Here is a 20,158-nt window from a genome sequence, read left to right as displayed (position 1 = left end):
CCCGGAGCCCACAACACGACCAACGGCCCCTGTTATCTGTCTCCCACAAGCCTTCGGTCGAACATCACTTGCTCAGAGAGGCCTCCCTGGCGACTCCAACCCCGCATTAGGTCCCCCTGTTACACATTCTCATCCTGTCCTTTCTCTTGGTAACCACTCTGCCTGGTAGGTGACTATAGATGTGTACCTGTGATTACTTGGGCACCGCCTACTCCTGTGAGTCCCTGCGGGCAGGGGCCGCGTCTGGACTGCTCGCCAGAGAGCGCAGGGCCAGCCCCAGGGAGGTTGCCTAATAATCATTTGTATCAAGCGAATGAGTTTTTCTTCCATGAAGCTTAAGGATCCTGTTTGATTTGCGGTTTCATTCCAAGTGCCTGCGAGGCCTCTTAAGTATATGAATGAATCAATAAAGAAACAGGGTGTCAGGGCAAGAGGAAGTAAGGGAGAAAAGAAGAGGAAGGGAAAGTGAAAGAGAAGGAAAGGAGGAAATGTAGGAGAGAGAAGCAGAGAAAGGAGAGAGACCAAGGGAGAGAGAACAGAGAGGCACAGAGGGAGAACCAGGAGCGGGTGAATTAACGCCCGCCGGACTTCATGAATTACCCAACGCCCGCCCGCGCGCGCCCTGGGACTGGGCGGGCAGTGCATCTCCCCGCTCGGGCCCACGGCCGCGCCCGCAAAAGCCACGCGAGCGGGCGGCGCAATCCCGGCCCCAGGTCACCCCACGTGCGACTAGCGCCGCTGGCCGCTGGGGGTCTCGGCCCCGCCCCTGAGGCCGCCCGGCGCTGGCCCCGCCCTGCCCGCTCCCGCACACCCTCCTCGAGCCGCCCGGCCGCGCGCGGCATTGTGGGAGTTGTGGTCCCCGCGGCCCCGCGGAGCGCAACGCGGCGTCGGCATCGGCTGGGGACCGGCTCGGCTCTGGCTCTGGCGGCGTGGGCCGGGCAGCAGCGGGGGCTCCGCGGCGTGGGCAGGGGGCGTCCGGGCGTCCGCGCCCTCGGGCGGCGGCGTCGCCCCGGCCCCAGCGGCCGCCCCCGCCACCCGCGCGCTCGGGCGCAGGTAAGCGGCTTCTCCGGGGGCTGCGGGGCAGGACGGCGGCGTAACGGCACAGACCCTGCGAGAGGGGGAAAAGGTGGGGGCCAGGCGGCTGCAGGCCCGCGGTCCCCACGCCTGGCTTCGCGGCCACCGAGGGTGCTCAGCGCCCTGCATCTCGGCCCGGCCGAGGGGCCCCCGCCGCCCAGCGCGCGCTACGTGCTGAGCGCCGCCGCCTTGGCAGTGTACGCGGCCCGGGCCGGGCATCATCCTCCTTGTCCCCTTGCCCCCGCGCGACTCTGTCCAGCGTGTTAACATGCCCCATCACCATCACCTTCTCGGTCACCACCCTCCCAGGTCCCTTCTCTTGTTGCTCTCCCCCTCCCCCCCATCCCTGTGCATCACCCATTTCCCTTATTTCCCGTGGTGACCCTCCTCCCCTGTCCCATGAGCCTCCTTCCCTAATCGCCCACTTTTCCTGTCAGTACCTTTCCGTTGTCCCATTCCCCCCACCCCACCCCTCCTCCCGCCCCGACCTCCTGGTGGTCACCATCTGTATTAACCTATCCTGTGCACTCCCCTTTTCCCCCACTCTCCCGAGTGGGTGGATACTGAAAAAGCTGGACAAGAAAGTGAGGAGGAGAGGTCTCCGGTTCCCCGCAGCAGAGGGCTGGCGCCAGGGCAGCTCTCAAGCTCCTGGATGCATGCATCACACTCCTTGCCTTGCTCCTTGGGGGGCTTCTAGGGTACCCTGACAGTGAGCAGAAGCTCTCCGGCACTGGGCAGCCTCTTGGACTGGTAATGTGAACTGGATTAACCAGGTTTGAGCCGAGTGTCTCTCTCCCTAGGTGTTCATTGTATCAGAAGTTATATTTGATTGGACTTGCTCACCAAAAAGTGGCCATGAATTCGGACCCTATTCCCCAGAGCTGGCTGACTTTGAAGATCTGGAGTTGCGTATTATTAAAGTGCAGAACTGCAGTGAGGTGTCCCCATCCCTGATGAGGACAAGAAATGGGAATAGATGTGTAAAGGAAGCTGGAAGTTACTGTGGTCACAGAGACAAGAGCTGGGGGGTGGGAGTGGGGGTTGGAATTCATGCTCTCCCAGCTGCAGGGCTGGGGTCTATGAGGATCATATGTTTGAACCAGTACTTGATAAACTGCCAATCATCCTGCAAAGGTAACGGTTTAATTTAGTGTCACGTTTCAGCTGTGAGCTTGTTAATCCACCTCCGGGCTCAGGGTCCTGCCAGCGTAGTTTGGGTAAAAGTACATGACAGATGTGAAAAATCCTTACTTGAGCGCTCAGTGCTGTTTGTGATCTTGTGAGCAGGGTCTGAAGCTGGGGTCCAGGGCATGAGGAGCTTCTGCGTTTTGTTTATAGCTCAGCTTAGGGAGCGTTCATGGCTGGTGGTGTACAGAATGAGGCTTCCCTGGGGAGAGGGTAAGTGGTGTGACTGTCCAATGGAGAGATTCCCTCGTCATCTACCCGCTACTCCGCGTCTTCATTTTGATTGACTTAAACTTCAAGCAGGGCTGATGGGAACTAACACTTAACAGGTGTTTGTTAAATGATCATCATGTCACTCTTAGAACATTTAAGAAAAACCTCTCTTCCTGAGAGACTGTGTTTTAAAAGTTCCGATTAGGGCCTCAGCTCAGTGATGGGGAAATCCTTTTAGTAAAAGTGCTTGTTATCATACAGATGTTAGTTTCACCCAGAATTTCAAGAATCCTGGGGTTCTGTTTGGGAGATGGCTTGCAAACAAAATACCTTTCATCATGATTTTCCTTCCCTTTTCCTCAAGAGGAAACAGCTGCCAGTTATGGGAGGACTAGTCAAGAACCAGGGCCCCCGGGGTGAGCGGGGGAGGGGCTCTGTTTCCATCCAGGGGGCCCAGCCTTTCCCTCGTCTTCCAAATCTGTGAAGAAATGGAGAACGTATGAGGAAAAAATTCAGCTTCTAACCTCCCGACTCTTGTATTTTTCCTAGAAACATAAAAATGTCCATGAATATTCAGCATATGCGTTTCTGACTGAATATTATAGTCAAGCGATTCTTTATTCAACCTAAGCTGGGAAGATATAAGTAGGGAGTTAAGGACAATCTAAGGTTTCCCTTTAATTTTAATAGCTTTGCACGTCTGGGGACCCCCCCAAAAAGATTCCTTGAGATGTGTGGCAGCAAGAGTTTACCTTTGGCTGTTGGAATTCTCAGACCTGAGATACCTTTCCCTGATGGCCAACCTGTGGTTTGCTGGCTAATAGAGATGGGAATCCACATGTCACAGCGGTCACTAGCACATTCTGAACTGTCACCATGATGTGATCATCAGTGCTTTCAACCCATCATTCCCCTTGATCCAATGAGAGGAGCATTACCCCATCTTACAGATGAGCAAACTGAGACTTAGAGAGGGGAGTGACCTGCCCAGTTTGGGTTCTTAACCTCTCTGCTACGTTGCAAACAAGAATGTTCGGGCCAAATTTAGTCCCCGGAGAAGGGGGAGGGTACAGCTTTCCTGTTTTTGTTAGTTGCCTTCTCACATTCCTGTGAGACAAGGGAGAGCATGGTACCGAGCGAAATTTCTGAACTATTCTGCTCCTCGAGGTGAGGGAATGTATTACACATGTAGTAGAACATAGACCTGGCTGTTTTCATCCAATTAGAGCAGGATGGACAGAGAGTTTCACCTGGGAAACACGGCCCGGGTTTTATAGACACAGGCAACGAGACAGCTGGGCTTCGATCATCTTTTAGGTTGTTAAGGATAATCAGCATGCTAGACACTGGCCCAAACCATCGGCAGGATACGTGGCAAAGCACAGCACTTCTGTGTGTTTTGGAGACAGACCGGAAAGGGCTTCTATTTTCATTCCATCCATCATTTCACTTTCATAATCCCATGGGTGAGGCCAGTAGATAGCCTCCCAAGCGAGTAGACAGAAAATGCCTGGTGTCCGCCACAGATGTGACCCCGGGGAGCCCACTTCCTTTTCCAGCTTGATTTAAGCCCGACCTATGTCAGAAGGGCAAGAGAGATTAAATAAGAATGATGAAGTGCTGTGAAAAGAGAAAGTAAAATGGAGAATACGCCTTTCCAAATTCCTTTACCATTTGTAAGATGCTTTTGAATCCAGCTTTCTCTGTAATAAAAGATAGAGATTTAAGGAGAGTAAGCATTTATTACATATCTATTATGCAAGAGCATAGCAAAATGGATAGATATTGCTTTGAAGTGAGATGGGCTCTGTGTTCCTGCCCCAGCTGCATGAACTGGGGTGAGTTATAGGACCTCTCTGAGCCTCAGTTTCCTCATCCATAAAATGGGGATCACAGCACCTCCTAAGGATGACAGAAAACAGATGGGACTACTGTAATGATCAAACAGTACTTGATGCAGATTAAACACTACTGGCCTTTTGGGAAAGGGGGTGGTGATAAAATGGAGGGAGAAGGTACAGGATTGAGAAGTGTGTCCCCTTCCAACAGAGACCTGACAAAACAAGCTGGGGCTTTGCGTTTCACTTGAGGACTTTTCCAGGCGTAAAAATTTATGCCGGGTTTTTTGTTTTTTTTTTCAGGTTTGGACTGCTTAAAAAAGTCATTTCATGGTGACCAGCCCCACTTGCCGACGTGACCTCAAGCCGCTCCTTTGCCCCCACCCGCAGTGACTTTTGCCGGGAGCGGGGGGCTGGGCACGGATGTCTGTCCATGCCGCCCTTGGCAGGACCCGAGGAACCGTGGCAGCCATGCCTCCGCCTGCCCCAGCCGCCCCTCACCCCCTACGCTGACCTGCGTGGTATGCATGCCCTCGGGACCCCCAAGGACTGACCGGCTGGCCTCGCTTCGGATCCCCAACAGCTCCCCCAAAATGTCGCTCGAGTGGCTGGTGGCCTGGAGCTGGTCGCTGGACGGCCTGAGGGACTGCATCGCCACCGGCATCCAGTCCGTGCGGGACTGCGACACCACGGCCGCGGTCACCGTGGCCTGCCTGCTGGTCCTGTTCGTGTGGTACTGTTACCACGTGGGCAGGGAGCAGCCCCGGCCCTACGTCTCGGTCAACGCCCTGATGCAGGGCCCCGATGCCACGGGCGCGCAGAACGGGTTCGTGTACTGCCAGTCCCCCGAGTGCGTGCGCTGCAGCCACAGTGAGGGCCTCAACCAGAAGCTCTACCACAACCTTCAGGAGTACGCCAAGCGCTACTCCTGGTCCGGCATGGGCCGCATCCACAAGGGCATCCGCGAGCAGGGCCGCTACCTCAGCAGCCGGCCCTCCATCCAGAAGCCCGAGGTCTTCTTCCTGCCCGACCTCCCCACCTCGCCCTACTTCGCCCGGGACGCGCAGAAGCACGACGTGGAGCTGCTGGAGCGCAACTTCCAGGCGGTCCTGGGCGAGTTCGAGGCCCTGTACCGGGCGTTCTCGAACTGCAGCCTCCCACAGGGCTGGAGGATGAACAGCACCCCCAGTGGGGAGTGGGTCACCTTTCACTTGGTCAACCAGGGGGTCTGCGTCCCCCGGAACTGCAGGAAGTGCCCACGGACGTACCGCTTGCTTGGAAGCCTTCGGACCTGTATTGGGAACAATGTTTTTGGGAACGCGTGCATCTCCGTGCTGAGCCCCGGCACCGTGATAACGGAGCACTACGGACCCACCAACATCCGCATCCGATGCCATTTAGGTATGTGGCGGGGACGGGGCCTCCCGGCACGTGCTGTTCTGATAAGTACCTCCCAGCCCGTCTGCCGGATGGGAGTCCAGACACCACGGATTGTAGTCAGTAGCCAGGATTGTGCTTTTTCACATGCTTCGCTGTACTCTGATCAAAAATTGATGGGTCACATGTAAACAGTGTTGGCAGCAGAGGAATGAGTCAGAAAAGAAACGTGTGGTCGGTATAAACCTAATTTGTGACAGAAACCCCATCCGAAGGAGCTGTCTGCTGAGATGGGAATGGTCTCCATCTGCACTGTCCAGTGCAGGAACCACCAGCTGCATGTAACTTGAGTGCCTGAAAGGTGACCAGTGCAACTAAGGAGCTCAATTTTTACTTGACTCCAAATTTTAAAATATGACGGTTGCCTACTGTATTGGACAGAGTAGCTCTAGAGCCGAAGGCTATTGGGGTGATTCAGGAGGCTGAAAGATACCCAAGTGCCTTCCGAACCACCAAGGACGCAGTGACGCTTTGTGTGAAGTTGATTTTATTCGGCTCCCAGGGAGGTTGGTAATATGGGTAGTGTGTGTAGCAGTGGTTTTGAGAACAGGGTCTGGAGTCAGATTGCCTGTGTTTGCGTCCTCACCCCACCGTGAGCTGGCTGTGTTACTTTGGGCAAGTCAGTCCACCTCTCTGGGCCTCGGTTTCCTCATTTGGGAAGTGGAGGTATTATAAAAAGATCATCTTGTACAGAGTTATGTTGAGGCTCTGGTATGATAACACGCGTCGTGAAGCATTTGTTCACGCAGAGCCTGTTAGTGAGTACTTGATAAAAGCAGGCTCAAAAACTCCTCGGGGAAGAGGGATGTTAGTTCCCCAGAATGCCTCCTTCCTAGTGAGTCATGATAGCATATTGGTTACCAGGGCAATGGCACCACTGGTTAGCATCCCAGACTAGAGGAGCTGCCGAGAGCCTGAGCGGGGTCCAGCTTTGGAAGTTCGCAGTGTGCCCGCCCCAGCTTTGTCCAGTGTAGGCTGGAGAAGGGGGTTCGTAACTATGGTCCACAGAGGAGCCTCGGGGCCGCCTGGGTACCTGAGCCCGAAGCCCCGGGCCCTCCGGCCCCTCCGGCTCCTCTTCACCCAGAGCCCTCTGCTCCTCCCACTCTCTGTGGGGACTGGACAGAGGGCTTCACCGCTTTAAAAAAACAAAAGGAACTAGATTCGAGCAATTGACATGGTTTTGAGTATTTCAAGAGTGAAAGCAGGACAGGGTAGGGGCTCTGGAGGGAGTGGCCTGGCCTCGTGGCTGGCTGTGAGACTTTGGGAAATAACCACGTCTCTCTGGGCCTCAGTCGCCACATCTGTAAAATGAGGAGATAGTACTTACTCAGCAATGTTGAGAGGTTTCAATAAAGTACTATCTGCCATGGCTACTTGACACGGCGCCCGGCACGCGACGGTATTCGATAAACGGTAGCTAGTAGCTTTGATGATCAAACACTTGTTGGGCAGTGTGAAAAGAGACCCATGGGACATAGTCCCTGCCCCCAGGAAACAGTGGAAAATGAGCAGACTCTCGAAGCGAACATACCTGGACTCAGATCCCGGCTTAGCCGCGTTTGCCGGGTGTCCCTGGGCAGGCTCTGAAACTGAGCCTCCAAATTCTCCTCTCTGAAATGGGCGTAGCACCTACCTGGAGGGCTGTTTGGAAGATTAGAAGTATGTCCCGTGTGTGAAGTGCTTGGCGGGTAGAGGGCAGTCAGTTAAAGGGGGCTCTGGTTGATCTAAGAAGTGAGATGATCGTCTTAGTGATGATTACTGTAATAAAATCTCTGTGTGAGGCACCAGGGCGTACTCTGAGCTCAGGGGACACAGGGGCTGCCTGTGGGCTGCTCCGGGAAGGGAGTCTGACCCTGCAGGACGGCTGGGACCGCCGGGGTGGAGCAAAGGAGGAGCCTTCCCCTGGGGTTGGGGCGCCGTATCTGGGCTAGCTGGGGAGCCCGCTGGTGGGGCTCAGCTTGACCAGCTCAGTGGGAGCAAGCCGCAGGGGGCCTCCCTGCCAGGCTGTGGGCGTCGGGGAGCGATGCTGTTCTTTTTAAAGGTTTTCCTTGTAAGTTTTTTAAAAGCTTCAGAACGACGTGTAGGGAAGGGCATTTGAGGTCGATGTGGTAGAATTCTGGGCAGCTGTGTGGAGTAGGAAGGGCTGGTGGCAACAACACCTATAGGATCTGCCTCCCGGGTGTTCATGCCTGCTGTGTATCTGTGGGGTGTGTGTGTGTTTGTAACGTGTGCCCGCGTGGGCCTCTTTATGACCCATCATTCCCCTCCCGGCCCAGAGAGTCACTTGCCACCAGAAAAACCGGGTCATCCGTGTCACCCTGGACAGCACGCGGCGTTGGAAGGCGTCCCACTAGCGTGGGCTGTCCCCATGGCAAGGGTGAGCGCCAGGGTTGGGTTTGCTCCGTTTCCTCCTCTCCTCTGTCCTTCCACCCAGGAAGGAAAGAGAGGGGTGTGAGACTCACGTGACCTCGTGTGTTGACATAGGGAGTGTCCGGAGAATGAGGTCAGAGGCAGGAAGGGCCTGGTACGTGCCAGCGGCCACACCTCCGCCAGTTACCTGGCAGACGTGGGGAGGCACCTGCGGTTCCAGAACTGTGTCCTTTTTTTTTTTTTTTTTTTTTTTTGCCGTACGCGGGCCTCTCACTGTCGTGGCCTCCCCTACTGCGGAGCACAGGCTCTGGACGTGCAGGCTCAGCGGCCATGGCTCACGAGCCCAGCCGCTCCGCGGCACGTGGGATCTTCCCGGACCGGGGCACGAACCCGCGTCCCCTGCATCGGCAGGCGGACTCTCAACCACTGCGCCACCAGGGAAGCCCCAGAACTGTGTCCGTGAAGTGCCCCGCAGCCTCCCTTTCCGCCTTCCATCTTGAGTGGGGACTGGGGGCGTGGCCCAGCCACCGCTCTTCAGCCGTCAGCGCCTCCGGATGGCACACGTTTGCCGAGCCTGCTCTGAGCTTCTGCTAGAGGTGGCATCACTCAGCACCCCCTCCGTGCAGCCCAGCCGTCACCCAGCATCGTGTACGGGGCTGCGAGGTCCCCACCCACTGTCAACAACCTCCAGGGAACAACCTCTGAAACTAATCAGGCAGCTGTTAGCCAGGAGGCAGATACCGGTCCAGTGGCGGACCCTCAGGGAAGGGTAGATGAAAATGAGTGTATCCAGATTCTCGCTACAAAAGCCCATTAGGCTCTCATTTTCCTTTCGTGAGTATATTGTTGGATTTCCTGGCCGTCCGACTGGGTGATACAAGCTGGTCAGCTCCTGTCTGCCTTGCCCACCCTGAGTGCCAGCTGCCAGCCTCCTGAAGCGGTGGACAGAGCCCTTTCTCCACCCGTCTTGCGCCTCTGTCCATGGGCATTGGGGACAAAGCAGTGAGCCCTAAGCCAGAGGGGGCCTGGGGATATGGGACTGGCCGAGGCCACGCGTGGGGCCTGTCTGTCCCCAGGAGCCGCCCTAATGCTCTGTTTGGGCGAGTGTCGATCATATCTGCCAGCCAGGCTGGTTTCTGGCAGTGGGCGGGGGTGGTGGGCCGCTGGAAGGCTGGGGCGCAGTGAAGGGAGGCGGAGGCGAGTGAGCAGGGGCTGGGAAGCCGGCAAGCCAGGCCGTTTTTCTGTTGTACCATACGGGGTGGTGATGAATCATTTCGTGGCCCAGAAAAGGGGGAGCTTCTTTTTGGAATCCTGGGCTGTTCTGTCCCTGCAGAGAACCACCTCTCCCTAAAGGCCTTCTCCACTGAACCAAGCGGTGAGGGCATGCATGGAAAGGTGTGGCGTGTGGGGCTCTGCATCCAGGCCAGTGAGCGGCAGGCAGAGCTCCTTACAGCCCTGACCTCCCCAGTGGCTGTTAACGGCAGGGGAGGCCCTGGTTCCCAGGCAGAAGGGACAGCGCCAGCTGATTCAGTGAGATGTTCTGTTGACAGTTGAAACTTATTAACTACAGGGAAGTTGACAACCACTTAGCCTCACTGCTACCGATGTAACAGCTAGCATTTACATCCTACTGTCCAGTGTTGTAAGAGCCTGTTCCATGGAGCCAGGCAGTTTGGGTTCAAACCTCAGTTCCCACAGGACTAAATAGCGACTTCCAGCAGGTCACTTAACTTCTCTAAAGCTCAGTTGCTCCATCTGGAAAGTGTGGGAAGTGATGTCCGTAAAGTGTTTATTTAACACAAACCTGCTTACAGTAAGTCTTCAGTGATCGGTAGCAAGGACAGTGGCCACACAGCCTGGAAGGCAGGTGTGCTCATGGCCTCTCTTTACAGATGAGGAGGCTATAGCTCAGAGAGGTTGAGTGACTTGCTCGGAGTCACCCAGCACGTAAGGGTGGTCGTCTGACCTGAAGTCCTCTCTCCTGTCCATTACTCCACGTGACCTCTTCGTTTGAATTCTTACTCCATATGTGCTTCTTGGAGCCATCCATTTCTGGTTCAGAGGGTGTGTTAACTCCTCAGGCTGTTAGAGAGTACGCTGTTTCATGTGTGTCGTAGGGACATTAAATCAGAGCGGGGATGCTGACCGGCCCAGAGTAGTGACTGTCAGGGCGGGTCACTGAAGACAGAACACCATGACCCCAGGCCCTCTCGCAGGGCCCACCTCCTCCCGGATCGGGGCCTACCCAGCCTCCTCCGAGTCAGTTAGGTCACTGTGCCGGTGCCTTCATTCACAGACGACCAGGTAGTGCCGGGGCCAGGCGTTCCTTCAGACCCTTGAGTTGGAAACGGGGGTGTGGAAGTGCATGCACGGCAGTGTTTGAAGTAGACCCCCCTTTCCGGGGTTATATACCCGAGCTCGGGTTCCCCACCTGCATTTTGAACATATGGCTCCCTACGAGGGTGGCAGTCTGTTTCCTCTGAAAGCTCAGGCGTTGCTTTAGGGGTGTCACCCTTTTCCCAGAATGAGGCTGGGGAAACTGGGACTGGGAACACGCCATCCTCAGGCCTCACAGTGGATTTAAACGTTGGACCCTAAAGAGGAGGGCGCTGTGTGAGTCCCCGAGTCTTTAATCTCGACTGAAGCAGCCTTTGCCTATTGGGCAGGCAGGGTTCTGAACCTGGCCTCCCTCGGTTTCCGGGGTCCCACGACTGGGCTTCCGGAGTCTCACGCATGTAGCACAAACCTTGGTCCGTGCTTTAATCAGAGTAGTCCCTGGCCCAGAACAGAGTGAGCCAGCAGAGGAATGAGTTTCTCCAGGGAGCACGGCAGGTGCACAGAGGATGCAGGTGCGCGGCCTGCATCTGTCCTAACGGGCTGCCTCCACCCACCCACCAAGCGGGGCTCCCGAGGGGCGAGGCGCAGGGTCGGGGCTTTGGAGGTTGAGAGCTCCCTCCAGAGCTCGCCACTCCCGACTTCCGGGTCCCTGGCCCTGCCTGCCTTCATTTTCTTTTCTCTGCTTTGCCCCCAGGTCTGAAAACTCCGAGCGGCTGTGAGCTGGTGGTGGGCGGGGAGCCCCAGTGTTGGGCAGAAGGCCGCTGCCTCCTCTTCGATGATTCTTTCCTGCACGCCGCGTTCCATGAAGGTGAGTGTCTGTGGGCCCCGTGGCCGCCTTTAAAAATATAACTATATCTATTTACGTGTATATTTAAACTTTCTTTTTAGAGCAGTTTTTGGTTTCCAGAAAAACTGAGCAGGAAGTACAGAGTGTGCTCCTTGACGTGACCCCCCATAAATTTCCCCTTCTGTGAGCCTCTGGTAATAGTGCGGTACGTTTGTTACAAGGGACGCGCCAGTTTCGACACATCGTCATTAACTCAGGTCCGTAGTTTACATGAAGGTTCACTCTTGCTGTTGTACACTCTGTGGGTCTGGACAAACGTGTGATGTCACGTGTCCACCGTGACAGGATGGCACGGAATAACCTGCCTGCCCTAAAAATCCTCCGCGGTCCACCTACCACGTTTTCACCCTTCCCTCCCTCTGCCTGTTTCCTTTCGCGCACTCTGCTCAGAACCTTCTGGGGGCCTTCTGATAATGTTGTTGATCAGAGAGGAGGAGAGCTTGCGATCTGTGCTGGGGTCAGCCGGGGTCCCTGCCTGAAAGCTGACCGCGTGGGTCTGGCTCTGCCCGGGTCCTGGCTCCGGGCGGTTTGAACCTCTCCTCTCTCGCCGCCCTCCCCCAGGTTCGGCGGAGGACGGCCCACGGGTGGTTTTCATGGTGGATCTGTGGCATCCCAACGTCGCAGCGGCCGAACGGCAGGCCCTGGATTTCATCTTTGCCCCGGGACGATGAGAACATTGGTCGTGCTGGAGTCGCCGAGAGTGGCCGCGGTCCGCCTGGGCAGACGGGTGCGGCCCGGCCCCTGCCCCTGTTCCAATTCCATGCTCAGAAACCTGTCTCGACAGAATGCTCTCATTTGGGATTTGTTTTTTAGATCATGTTGGGTCCCTCTTTCCTTCGGTTATTGAAAAATGGGAAATTTTCAGCTTGTATTTCCTTAGATTTTTTTTTTTTTTCCCTTCCAATCATTTGCTTCTGCGATTCCTTTCTGCCTAAAAGCGCATTACTTTGCTCTGTGACCAGAGGCTCTCGGTGTCCCTGTCATCTGTGTCATGCTGCTACTTGGTTTCGTCAGTGCTCTGAAATAGGATCGCCAAATGGTTACTCGTCTGGATGTAATAGCATAAATCTTCTTGTCATCTTAAAAGAAAAAAACAAGAGAAAACACTGCAGATCCGAGAGCTGGAGGACGTGGCCTCTGCTGCTGTCACGGTCACCCTGGGCCTCAGCCGCCCGGGCAGGGGGGCCCGCGGTCCACATCCCTGGCCGTCCCCGGCTGGCTTCCTCGGCAGGGTGGCCCGGTCCGGGCGGGGCAGACTCACCATTGCTCACCTCACCCTGAACCCAGTCAGGTCCCTGATGGCAAGAGCATCGGGCTGGTGGCACACTGGAGGCTTTTCTGTAGACATTGCTTTCCGACAAAGCTGAGGCTGGTGTCTTCGAGAGCCAAGCTGGGGCTCCCTCGGATCAGCAGCTGAACATGTGATTTGATTACCTCACTGCCTACAGAAGCCCTACTGCCAAACCGGGCCTGGAGAACTCCCCGTTTGAGCTGTTTGGAGTCCACGGTGATGAGCGTTCAGACCAGCCGGCTGGCTGATGGGCGCCGAGGTGGGATAAGACCTCACTCATCCAGTGACGTTCTGCAAAAGCCTTTCTCTGGCAAAACTGCAATCGTAGATCCGCCCAAAGTGTCTGCTTTGCTTTGGAGTTCTGTTGCCTATGATTTTCCATTTATTTGTCTGTACATAAGTGTTCAAACGCTAGGCTCAGAGATCATGGCAGAGTCAGCCCTGTGTCTCTGTCAGTGCACAAGGGTGCAGTGAGGGCCACCTAAGCCAGTGTGTGCACGTGAGGACACTGGGGGGACCTACAGACCCAAAGGACCCACGGTCGCGGCGCTGGGTTTCCTGTGAAGGACGTGGCCAGTTTGAGGCACTGAGCCTAGAAACGGCCCCCCGTTAGCCAATGTGTGAAGGAGTCTCCTCCAGCCACACTAGAGATGCCTTCTTTGAATAATGTATTACGGCAGAGTCAGGTTTATAAAGCCTTGGAGCGGCACGGAACATACTGCTTGTCCCATGTCTGGGTCCAGTGTTTCCATCCGAACGGAAACCAGCAGCTTCTGGGAGGAACAAGCGTCAGAAGTAAACGCGGTCTGAAACGCACTAGGTAGTTACTAGCAAGTGTGCAAAGAAACCGTGTCTACATTTGAGTACAGTTTCTACACAGATATTTTTCAGCGATTAGAACGCAGGAAAGGGCAGAAATGTCAAACACACCTGAAGTCTTTTTACTTGTTAAGTTTCTTGTTAACGAATCACTGAGGTGCATGATTTCTATACGTACTGACTGCTCTACGTTTACAAAGCCGGCAGCCCACGCAGGTCCCTGGCTACCTGTGCTCACGTGACGCGGTTGGGGAGCAGGGGGTAAATAAAAGATCTTGCTGAAAACCAGAGTGAAGTGGTAAAGTGGTCTGTTGGAAAGGTGACGTGTGACTTAGGCAGAGGCTCCGAGAGGGCCACTCGTTGGAGGCTCTCGGTTTCTGGATCGTGTCACAGAGACAGGCGGGCCCCTGACGGTGATCATGTACAGGGAATGAAGCAAGATGTAGTTCTAAGTAATGGGCATGGAGGGGGGCGGAAAGGGCAGATCCATGGAATGTTCGGGAACTGCAGATGTCACTCTGGACAAAGAACAAGGACCGTGCTTCGGGAAAGCTGAGGATTCGGGACTCGGTGCCAGGAACTTGCTCCCATGTTACCTTGGGCAAGTCACGGAGCCTCTGGGAGCCTCAGTTTCCTTCACTGTAGACACAGTGCCTGGCACATGAAGCAGCGAGGTTGGTTCCCTTCCTGACATAGCAGTGGTTCTAAGCAGTTATAGAAAAACAGGTGAGGAGGAAGGATGGGTGAGGAAGAGATGGACGAACCCACTGGATCAGTGGTAGAGGTGGCCAGGGGCGCTGCGGCTTCTTGCCGTTGTCTGTGTCGAACCTCGGGGAGAAGCAGGGCCCGTGGTGGCTCTGTTTTGAATTTTTCCCCTTGTCTTAGAAGAAGGACGGGGGGCTCTGGTGGCCTGGAGCCCCAGGAGATGCCTGGCTGCCAGGTGGTTTCACAGCAAAGCTGGCCAGGCTGCCACAGCAAGTGGGAGGGAAGAGCACATGGGCCACGATATTTCTCACTCTCCTGAAGTGTGCGTTGCCAACTAGGCAATTGCTAAAGTAATTTACATGTTGCAGCCGGGGATGCCCAAGGTGAGAGAAGGGAGGCAGCATGCCTGCCCAGCTTCGAATGGGAAGCCCTGCCTCCCACCCGGAGACAGCCTGCCTCAGCTGCAAGGCCGGATCGGTAACTCAGTTTGACAAGGTCACCTCCCAGGTCTCCCAGGCACCTGCTCGTCACCCCCCAAAGTCGCCTAGATTGTCTGGGTTCTGAGCCCTCCTTTGCTGACAGCAGCCATCCTTGTAGCATTGAGTAGGGCCCTGCAGCGTGTGGTGGAGGAGGAGAAGGGTGGTCCTCACCCACTGGTTCTGGACTTTGGCTGCACAGTACAATCACCCAGGGAGCTTTTGAGAAATACTGATGCCCACGCCCTGCCCCCAAGGCATCTCAGTTCTTGGGCCGGGTCTCGGTATTTGTTTCAACTCATTTCCTGGGCTGACTCTAATGTGTACCTGGAGCTGAGGGTCCATGCCCCGAGTAGCAAAAATGGCAAGGCCTTTGAAATCAGCCAGCTGGAGGCTCAAGGCTCAGCTGTGCCCCTGTGTGATACTGGGATAGGCCACCTACCCTTGGCCTCTAGGGGATGGTCACTGTTTTAACACTCTCCTCCAGCAGTACTTTGAGGAGCCTCTTGCAAGACCGTAACATTCCCCTTTCTCAGTCCTTGGAGTTCCAGGACCTGACCCAACCCCAGCTGCAGGGCTAGGCACCTGACCCACACCTGACCAATCAGAGCCTTCCAAACTCCTGGGTACTTAGGGATTGGGTCAGCCCTGGGCACATGACTCACACCTGACCAATCAGAGCTTTCCCAACTCCTGCGTGCGAAGAGATTGCATCAGGGCTGGGCACATGATCCAAGTTCTTTACTGGGACCATTGAGAAAGAGAGGCTTACTTTTCGAGGGATGGGAGTGGGGGATCCAGTGTAAAGAAAATCTGAGAGTGAAACCCACAGAGGAGAGCAGGTCTCTCATCTTGTGGAGATCATCTGAGTCCTAATATAGCTTTACCTGGAACCAGCCCTACCTCTGGACTTTTCCGTTACACGAGCCAATAAACTCCCTTTTAACTCTTAAGTCTGAGTTGTGGTTTCTGACTGTCGCTACCAAATGTCCAAATCCACTCCGTGAACTTCATCTCTAAAATGTGCCTAATGCTTCCTCTAGTGGGCTTAAAGTGAGGTCTGAATAAGGTAAGATTACGGCAAGTTGTGGGTGGGTAGGAAGTGCTTCTTACATGCTTTTAAAATGTAAATATGAGAAGCGGAGGATAAGTGCAAAATGCTGTTTTTAAGGACCATCATGCCCTGCTGGCAGCCGCCTCCCCATGACATGTATGTCCCCGGCTGAATCTTGCTAACCAGATGTAAACATAGGGAACAGGACAGAATAAGGCTATATATTTTAGAGCTGCTGACAGATGGCAGTGAAAATACTCAAGCAGACTGTAGCATTGGGTGGCAGGAGGCAACACACACAGAGATTGACTGACTTTCCGCCTCCTTCCCAGGCACGCACGTTGGTCCTAACTTCGGATCACCTACCCTTCCCCATGTTTCCCACTTCCGCCGCGTTAGCCAGCCCAGATTCAAGGTGAGTGTGTTTCGTCCTCGAGTACAGACAGCACTGTTCCCTCTGGAAGATTCTGTTGTATACATTATTATCCCATAATACTTGTGGCCCCGCGGGGGTGGGTGCTGGGACAGTTATGCACACTTAACACGAGAAAACGTAGGCTCGGGGCGGTGGGCGAGTTCAAGGCTGTGGTGCCGGCTGGCGGGCAAGCCGGAAACAGAAGCCAGGTGTCCTCGCTCACGGCTCAGCATCCCCAGGCTTTTGAACTCCGGTCATGTGTTCAGGCCTCTCTCTCCACGCGCTCAGAGGGACCCCCCCCCCACGCCCACCCCCGGGAGGCCGTTTGCCTTCTCAGGACACACACACTGAGCCCCACTTTCTGTGTGTCCACGACATGCCACACTTTACGTACATCGCCTTTCCTCTGCATTTTAAAGAAGATACTGAGAGTTTCCGCAGCACTAAGTGGTAGAGCTGCGATCTGAGCCCTGGTCTCACACCAAAGCCGAGCGCTCCTGCTGCCCCAGGAACCAGCTGGCGCTGATTGGAGAGCAAGGACACACCCTCTGAGCACACGGGAGGGGGGAGTGGGAGTGGGGAGAGGGCTTGCCCCACCCTCCCCGTGCCCCACGCCCTTCCCAGGGGTCTCTCCGGCCCGCTGAGCAGGAGAGCAGGGCAGAGAAGGGCTAGCGCTCGGCTTGGACCCCAGCACACTTAGGCTCTCATGAAATGGCCTCTTCTTGGCGCTTGACAGGATTCAAAAGGCACTCTGGGTTTTGTTCCCCAGAGAAACACAGCTGGTTTCAAGGTCAGACATTGAAAATAAACAGAGAGGAAGTGTCCTTTTTCAGCCTTGAAGCCCTTAGAATCTTCACCTTAAGCTTCCCAGATTCAATGAATGTACTGAGAAAAGATCCAGAGCGTCTTTTTTTTCTGGAGCTAGGGTGATGAGCGTGGCTCTTACACCCCGCCCCCCGGGGGAGGGGACAGGGTACTTCCCCTCCTGCTGCTCTTCTCCCAGGACAATCCACAGTGAAGGGGTGTGTGTGTGTATAAGGCGGGAGGGGGTGAACAGATGCTAGCGTTGCACGCAGTTCGAGAGCGTCAGCCGTCGGTTCCCTGCTCACCCCCGTGGACCCCTTATTAGTAGGGGTCTCCCTCTCCCTGTGGCTTCCTCCGTCCGGAGACAGTGCCCATCATAAAGCAGGCACATGCCTCTGTCTGCCCCAAGTGGGGCGCTTCCAGTCTCCCAAGTAGTCCTCAGATCTGCCCATTTCTCTCAGTCCTGTCACCTCCCTGCTCCGCGCCACTAGCCCTTCCCCCCTGGACAGGCACAGCCTCCTGGTGGGCCCACTCCTGCCGCTTCTCACCCACCTGAGAGCCGGTGGTGTTCCCAACGAGAACCAAATTGAGTCACTGCCCTGCTAAAGGCTCCCCTTCGCCCAGTGTCTCGGCCACCTTGCAAGGACCTTCGCGGTGCGAGCCCTCGCTCCCCGCCCGCGCTCCGTGGCACCGCACTGTTGAAAGACAGAGGCTTGGAATGGCCAGAAGGACAGACACGTCGAGTTTGCAGGGTGGGCGCGTGGCTGCTCTAACAAACGACTACGAACCTGGTGGCTTAAAACAACCGAACTCGTTCGCTCATGCTTCTGGAGGCCAAGGTGCAGAACTGGTTTCGCTGGGCCTAAGTCAGCGCGCTGACAGAGTCCTGCCCTCTAGTGGAGAGTCCATCCTTTGCCCCTTCTGTATCTTGTGGCCGCATCGCTCAACCTCTGCCTCCGTCCTCACTTGTCCTTCTCTTCCGTGAGTCACCTTCTTCTGCCTCTGTGACCAGCACACCTGTGACGGCACTCGGGTGACCTGCGTCTCAAGACCCTTCCTCACGCCTGCGCGACCCTGATCACACGACGCAACCCTCACAGGACCCGGTTGGTATCTTTGGGGGCCACGGCTGGGCCCACAGCGACACAGGGCCTGTGGTCCGGTGTGAGAATGCACACTCAGCGGGGAGCAGCCGCACCACCTCACTTCCTGCAGGACGGGTGTGAGGAACGCAGTGACGGGGGCAATGTGAAGAGCATCTCGGCCACACGAGAAAGGCCCACCACGGGGCTTCAACGCTCAAGAGAGGGGGACCAGTCTCCACTGGCTGTACTGCCAAGGTGACAAGAGCCATAAGCCTCGATGCTTCCCTCCAGCGGGAGGCAGTTTGATTAGGCTCAGCAGCCCTGCGAGGAGCAGAGAGCCTCTCCCGGCAGGAGTCTGATTGATTGCTGCTGCTAATCACGCCACGGGTCTTTTTTCCCTGAGGTTCGCAGGTGGCAGCCGCGGGGACTGAGCCCAAACAGAGCCTCTCACTCCTCTCCTTCCTCCCGTGTTCCCCGCTCACTGGCGGGAGGCAGTTGTCCTGGATGATGGGGGCACTCGGGGGTGTGCCGTAAATCAGGGCGTCCTGCAGACACCGCCGTCCCTGGGGGGCACCGGTGTGGAGGAGTGGGGCTCGCCCCCGCGGGAAGGATCGGACTCTGGAACTGGCAGGAAGACAGGGGAGGGAGCGCTGTTTCTTCCTTAGTGGTGCGGCCCGGTGGGCGAGCTGGTGGCTGGGATACGGACCGAGGCTTCGTCCAGAATTTGGCTGAAGGGTCCCCGGACCACAGCTCTAGGGAACCTGGTCGGGGGGTAAGATGTGGGCTTGCGAGTGTACTGTCTATTGCTGTGACAGATCACCCCAAGAGTGGCTTCAAACAACACACATTTATTATCTCCCACAATTCCTGAGGTCTAGGAGTTCAGAAGTGGTTCGGCTTGATGGTTCTGGCTGTTTCTTACGAGGTTGAGTCACATGTCGGCAGGGGCTGCAGTCCTCTGAAGGCAACCGGGCTGGGGGGCCTGCTTCCAAGAAGGCTCACTCACGTGGCCATGGGCAGGAGACCCTCACCACGAGGGCTTCCCCATAGGGCTGCCCGGATGTCAGCCTCTCCCCAAAATAGGTGAACTGAGAGAGAGGTGGCAGCGGTGATGCTTTGTAACCTACTCTCAGAAGTCACACTGTCATTTTTGCCACATTCTAGTCATTAAAAATGAATCACTAAGTACAGCCCACACTCGGGGGAGAATCAGGTCCCTAATTTGTAGCAAAGAAATTGTGGACTTATTTTAAAATGGCCGTCGCATGCAGGTCTCACATTCTGCTGTGCGGACCTGAGATCACAGGACCTCATACCTGTGATCGCTGAGACTCAGCTCAGAGGGAAGCACCGGGCTGCCTCGAGCACTGATTCTCAGAAACAAACGTTTTGTATTACACACGTTTGAGGCTCAGCAGCAGCCCTGGGAAATTAGATGGGAAGAGAGGTTTCTGAAAGCAAAACAGAGGAGATTAAGCTCTGCCAATGGCCTGACAGCAAGGAAAGGGCTCAGAGACAGGCAGGAGATTTCCTTGTGAAGCACATCTTGTTTGGAAGAGTCCCTGAGCCCAGGTAGTTAGCTGAGGTACCGGGGTGGGGGGGGGGCCGATGAAAATGGACTCGGGGGCTCCAAGTGCTGTCCCTGCGTCAACACGTTGACAGGTCAGAATTTCACCAAACTCAGGACTTGGAGATCTCACAATTCTGGAGCTTCAGTGGCAAGAGGAAAAAAAGTGTGGATGCTTGAAAATACCCCAGGACAGAAAGGGAACAAGTTCTGTGTAAGTCAGTCATGGGAATGTTCCTTGAAAGCTTGGCCCCGGGATTTGTAAGGGACTTTTCCTTGGAGAATCAGGCAGAGAAGCAGGACGTTGTACATTTCTCCTAGCTTGAGGTGTGGTCCTCCTCCATCTGGGAAGCTCACCTCTTAGGCCAGCCAGTGGCAGGAGGGACCCCAGAGAGGTGACAGAAAGGGTGACGAGGGCCTGGTGTGCGGTCCAGCAGCGCTGAAGCTGCTGCTCCCTGGAACAGCCCCCCCCCCCCCCGAGACCGTTCGGACGTGCGCTCTTCCTCTCCCGGCCAGGCTGGACCAGGCAGGGCAAAGAGAAATGTGACCACGTGAAATATACACGTATGTACATATATACGTACATTCCTTCATCCTTACTTTGTCACTAGAGATGTTAACTGTTACTCAGAACTCATTAG

At 55.6% G+C, this 20,158-nt stretch overlaps 1 protein-coding gene across 3 annotated transcripts; it reads left to right on the top strand.

The window, feature by feature from the left end:
* The first annotated feature begins 966 nt into the window (after nucleotides 1-966).
* ASPHD2 (aspartate beta-hydroxylase domain containing 2) lies at nucleotides 967-13,701 on the top strand. 3 transcript variants are annotated; one of them, XM_059039530.2, is made up of 4 exons: nucleotides 967-1,053; nucleotides 4,614-5,711; nucleotides 11,149-11,262; nucleotides 11,863-13,701. In XM_059039530.2, exons 2-4 carry the CDS (start codon nucleotides 4,838-4,840, stop codon nucleotides 11,970-11,972), a joined length of 1,098 nt encoding a protein of 365 aa, XP_058895513.1. In that variant the 5' UTR covers nucleotides 967-1,053; nucleotides 4,614-4,837; the 3' UTR covers nucleotides 11,973-13,701. The 3 variants fall into 3 exon arrangements, with proteins under 3 accessions (XP_058895513.1, XP_066871274.1, XP_066871275.1); XM_067015173.1 differs by lacking the exon at nucleotides 967-1,053 and adding an exon at nucleotides 1,668-1,824; XM_067015174.1 differs by lacking the exon at nucleotides 967-1,053 and adding an exon at nucleotides 2,186-2,208.
* The last annotated feature ends 6,457 nt before the right edge of the window (nucleotides 13,702-20,158 follow it).

Source organism: Kogia breviceps, chromosome 15, assembly GCF_026419965.1.
Source record: "Kogia breviceps isolate mKogBre1 chromosome 15, mKogBre1 haplotype 1, whole genome shotgun sequence".
NCBI lineage: Eukaryota > Metazoa > Chordata > Mammalia > Artiodactyla > Physeteridae > Kogia > Kogia breviceps.
Note: the sequence above shows the minus strand (reverse complement) of the source record. Positions and strands in the feature narration are given on the sequence as shown.

Excerpts from the sequence above, each read along its gene's own strand:
- ASPHD2 (XM_059039530.2), top strand. The coding sequence starts at position 4,838 with ATGCCCTCGGGACCCCCAAGGACTGACCGGCTGGCCTCGCTTCGGATC. Across the intron at positions 5,712-11,148 it reads CCGCATCCGATGCCATTTAG|GTCTGAAAACTCCGAGCGGC; the intron begins GTATGTGGCGGG and ends CTTTGCCCCCAG. Across the intron at positions 11,263-11,862 it reads GCACGCCGCGTTCCATGAAG|GTTCGGCGGAGGACGGCCCA; the intron begins GTGAGTGTCTGT and ends GCCCTCCCCCAG.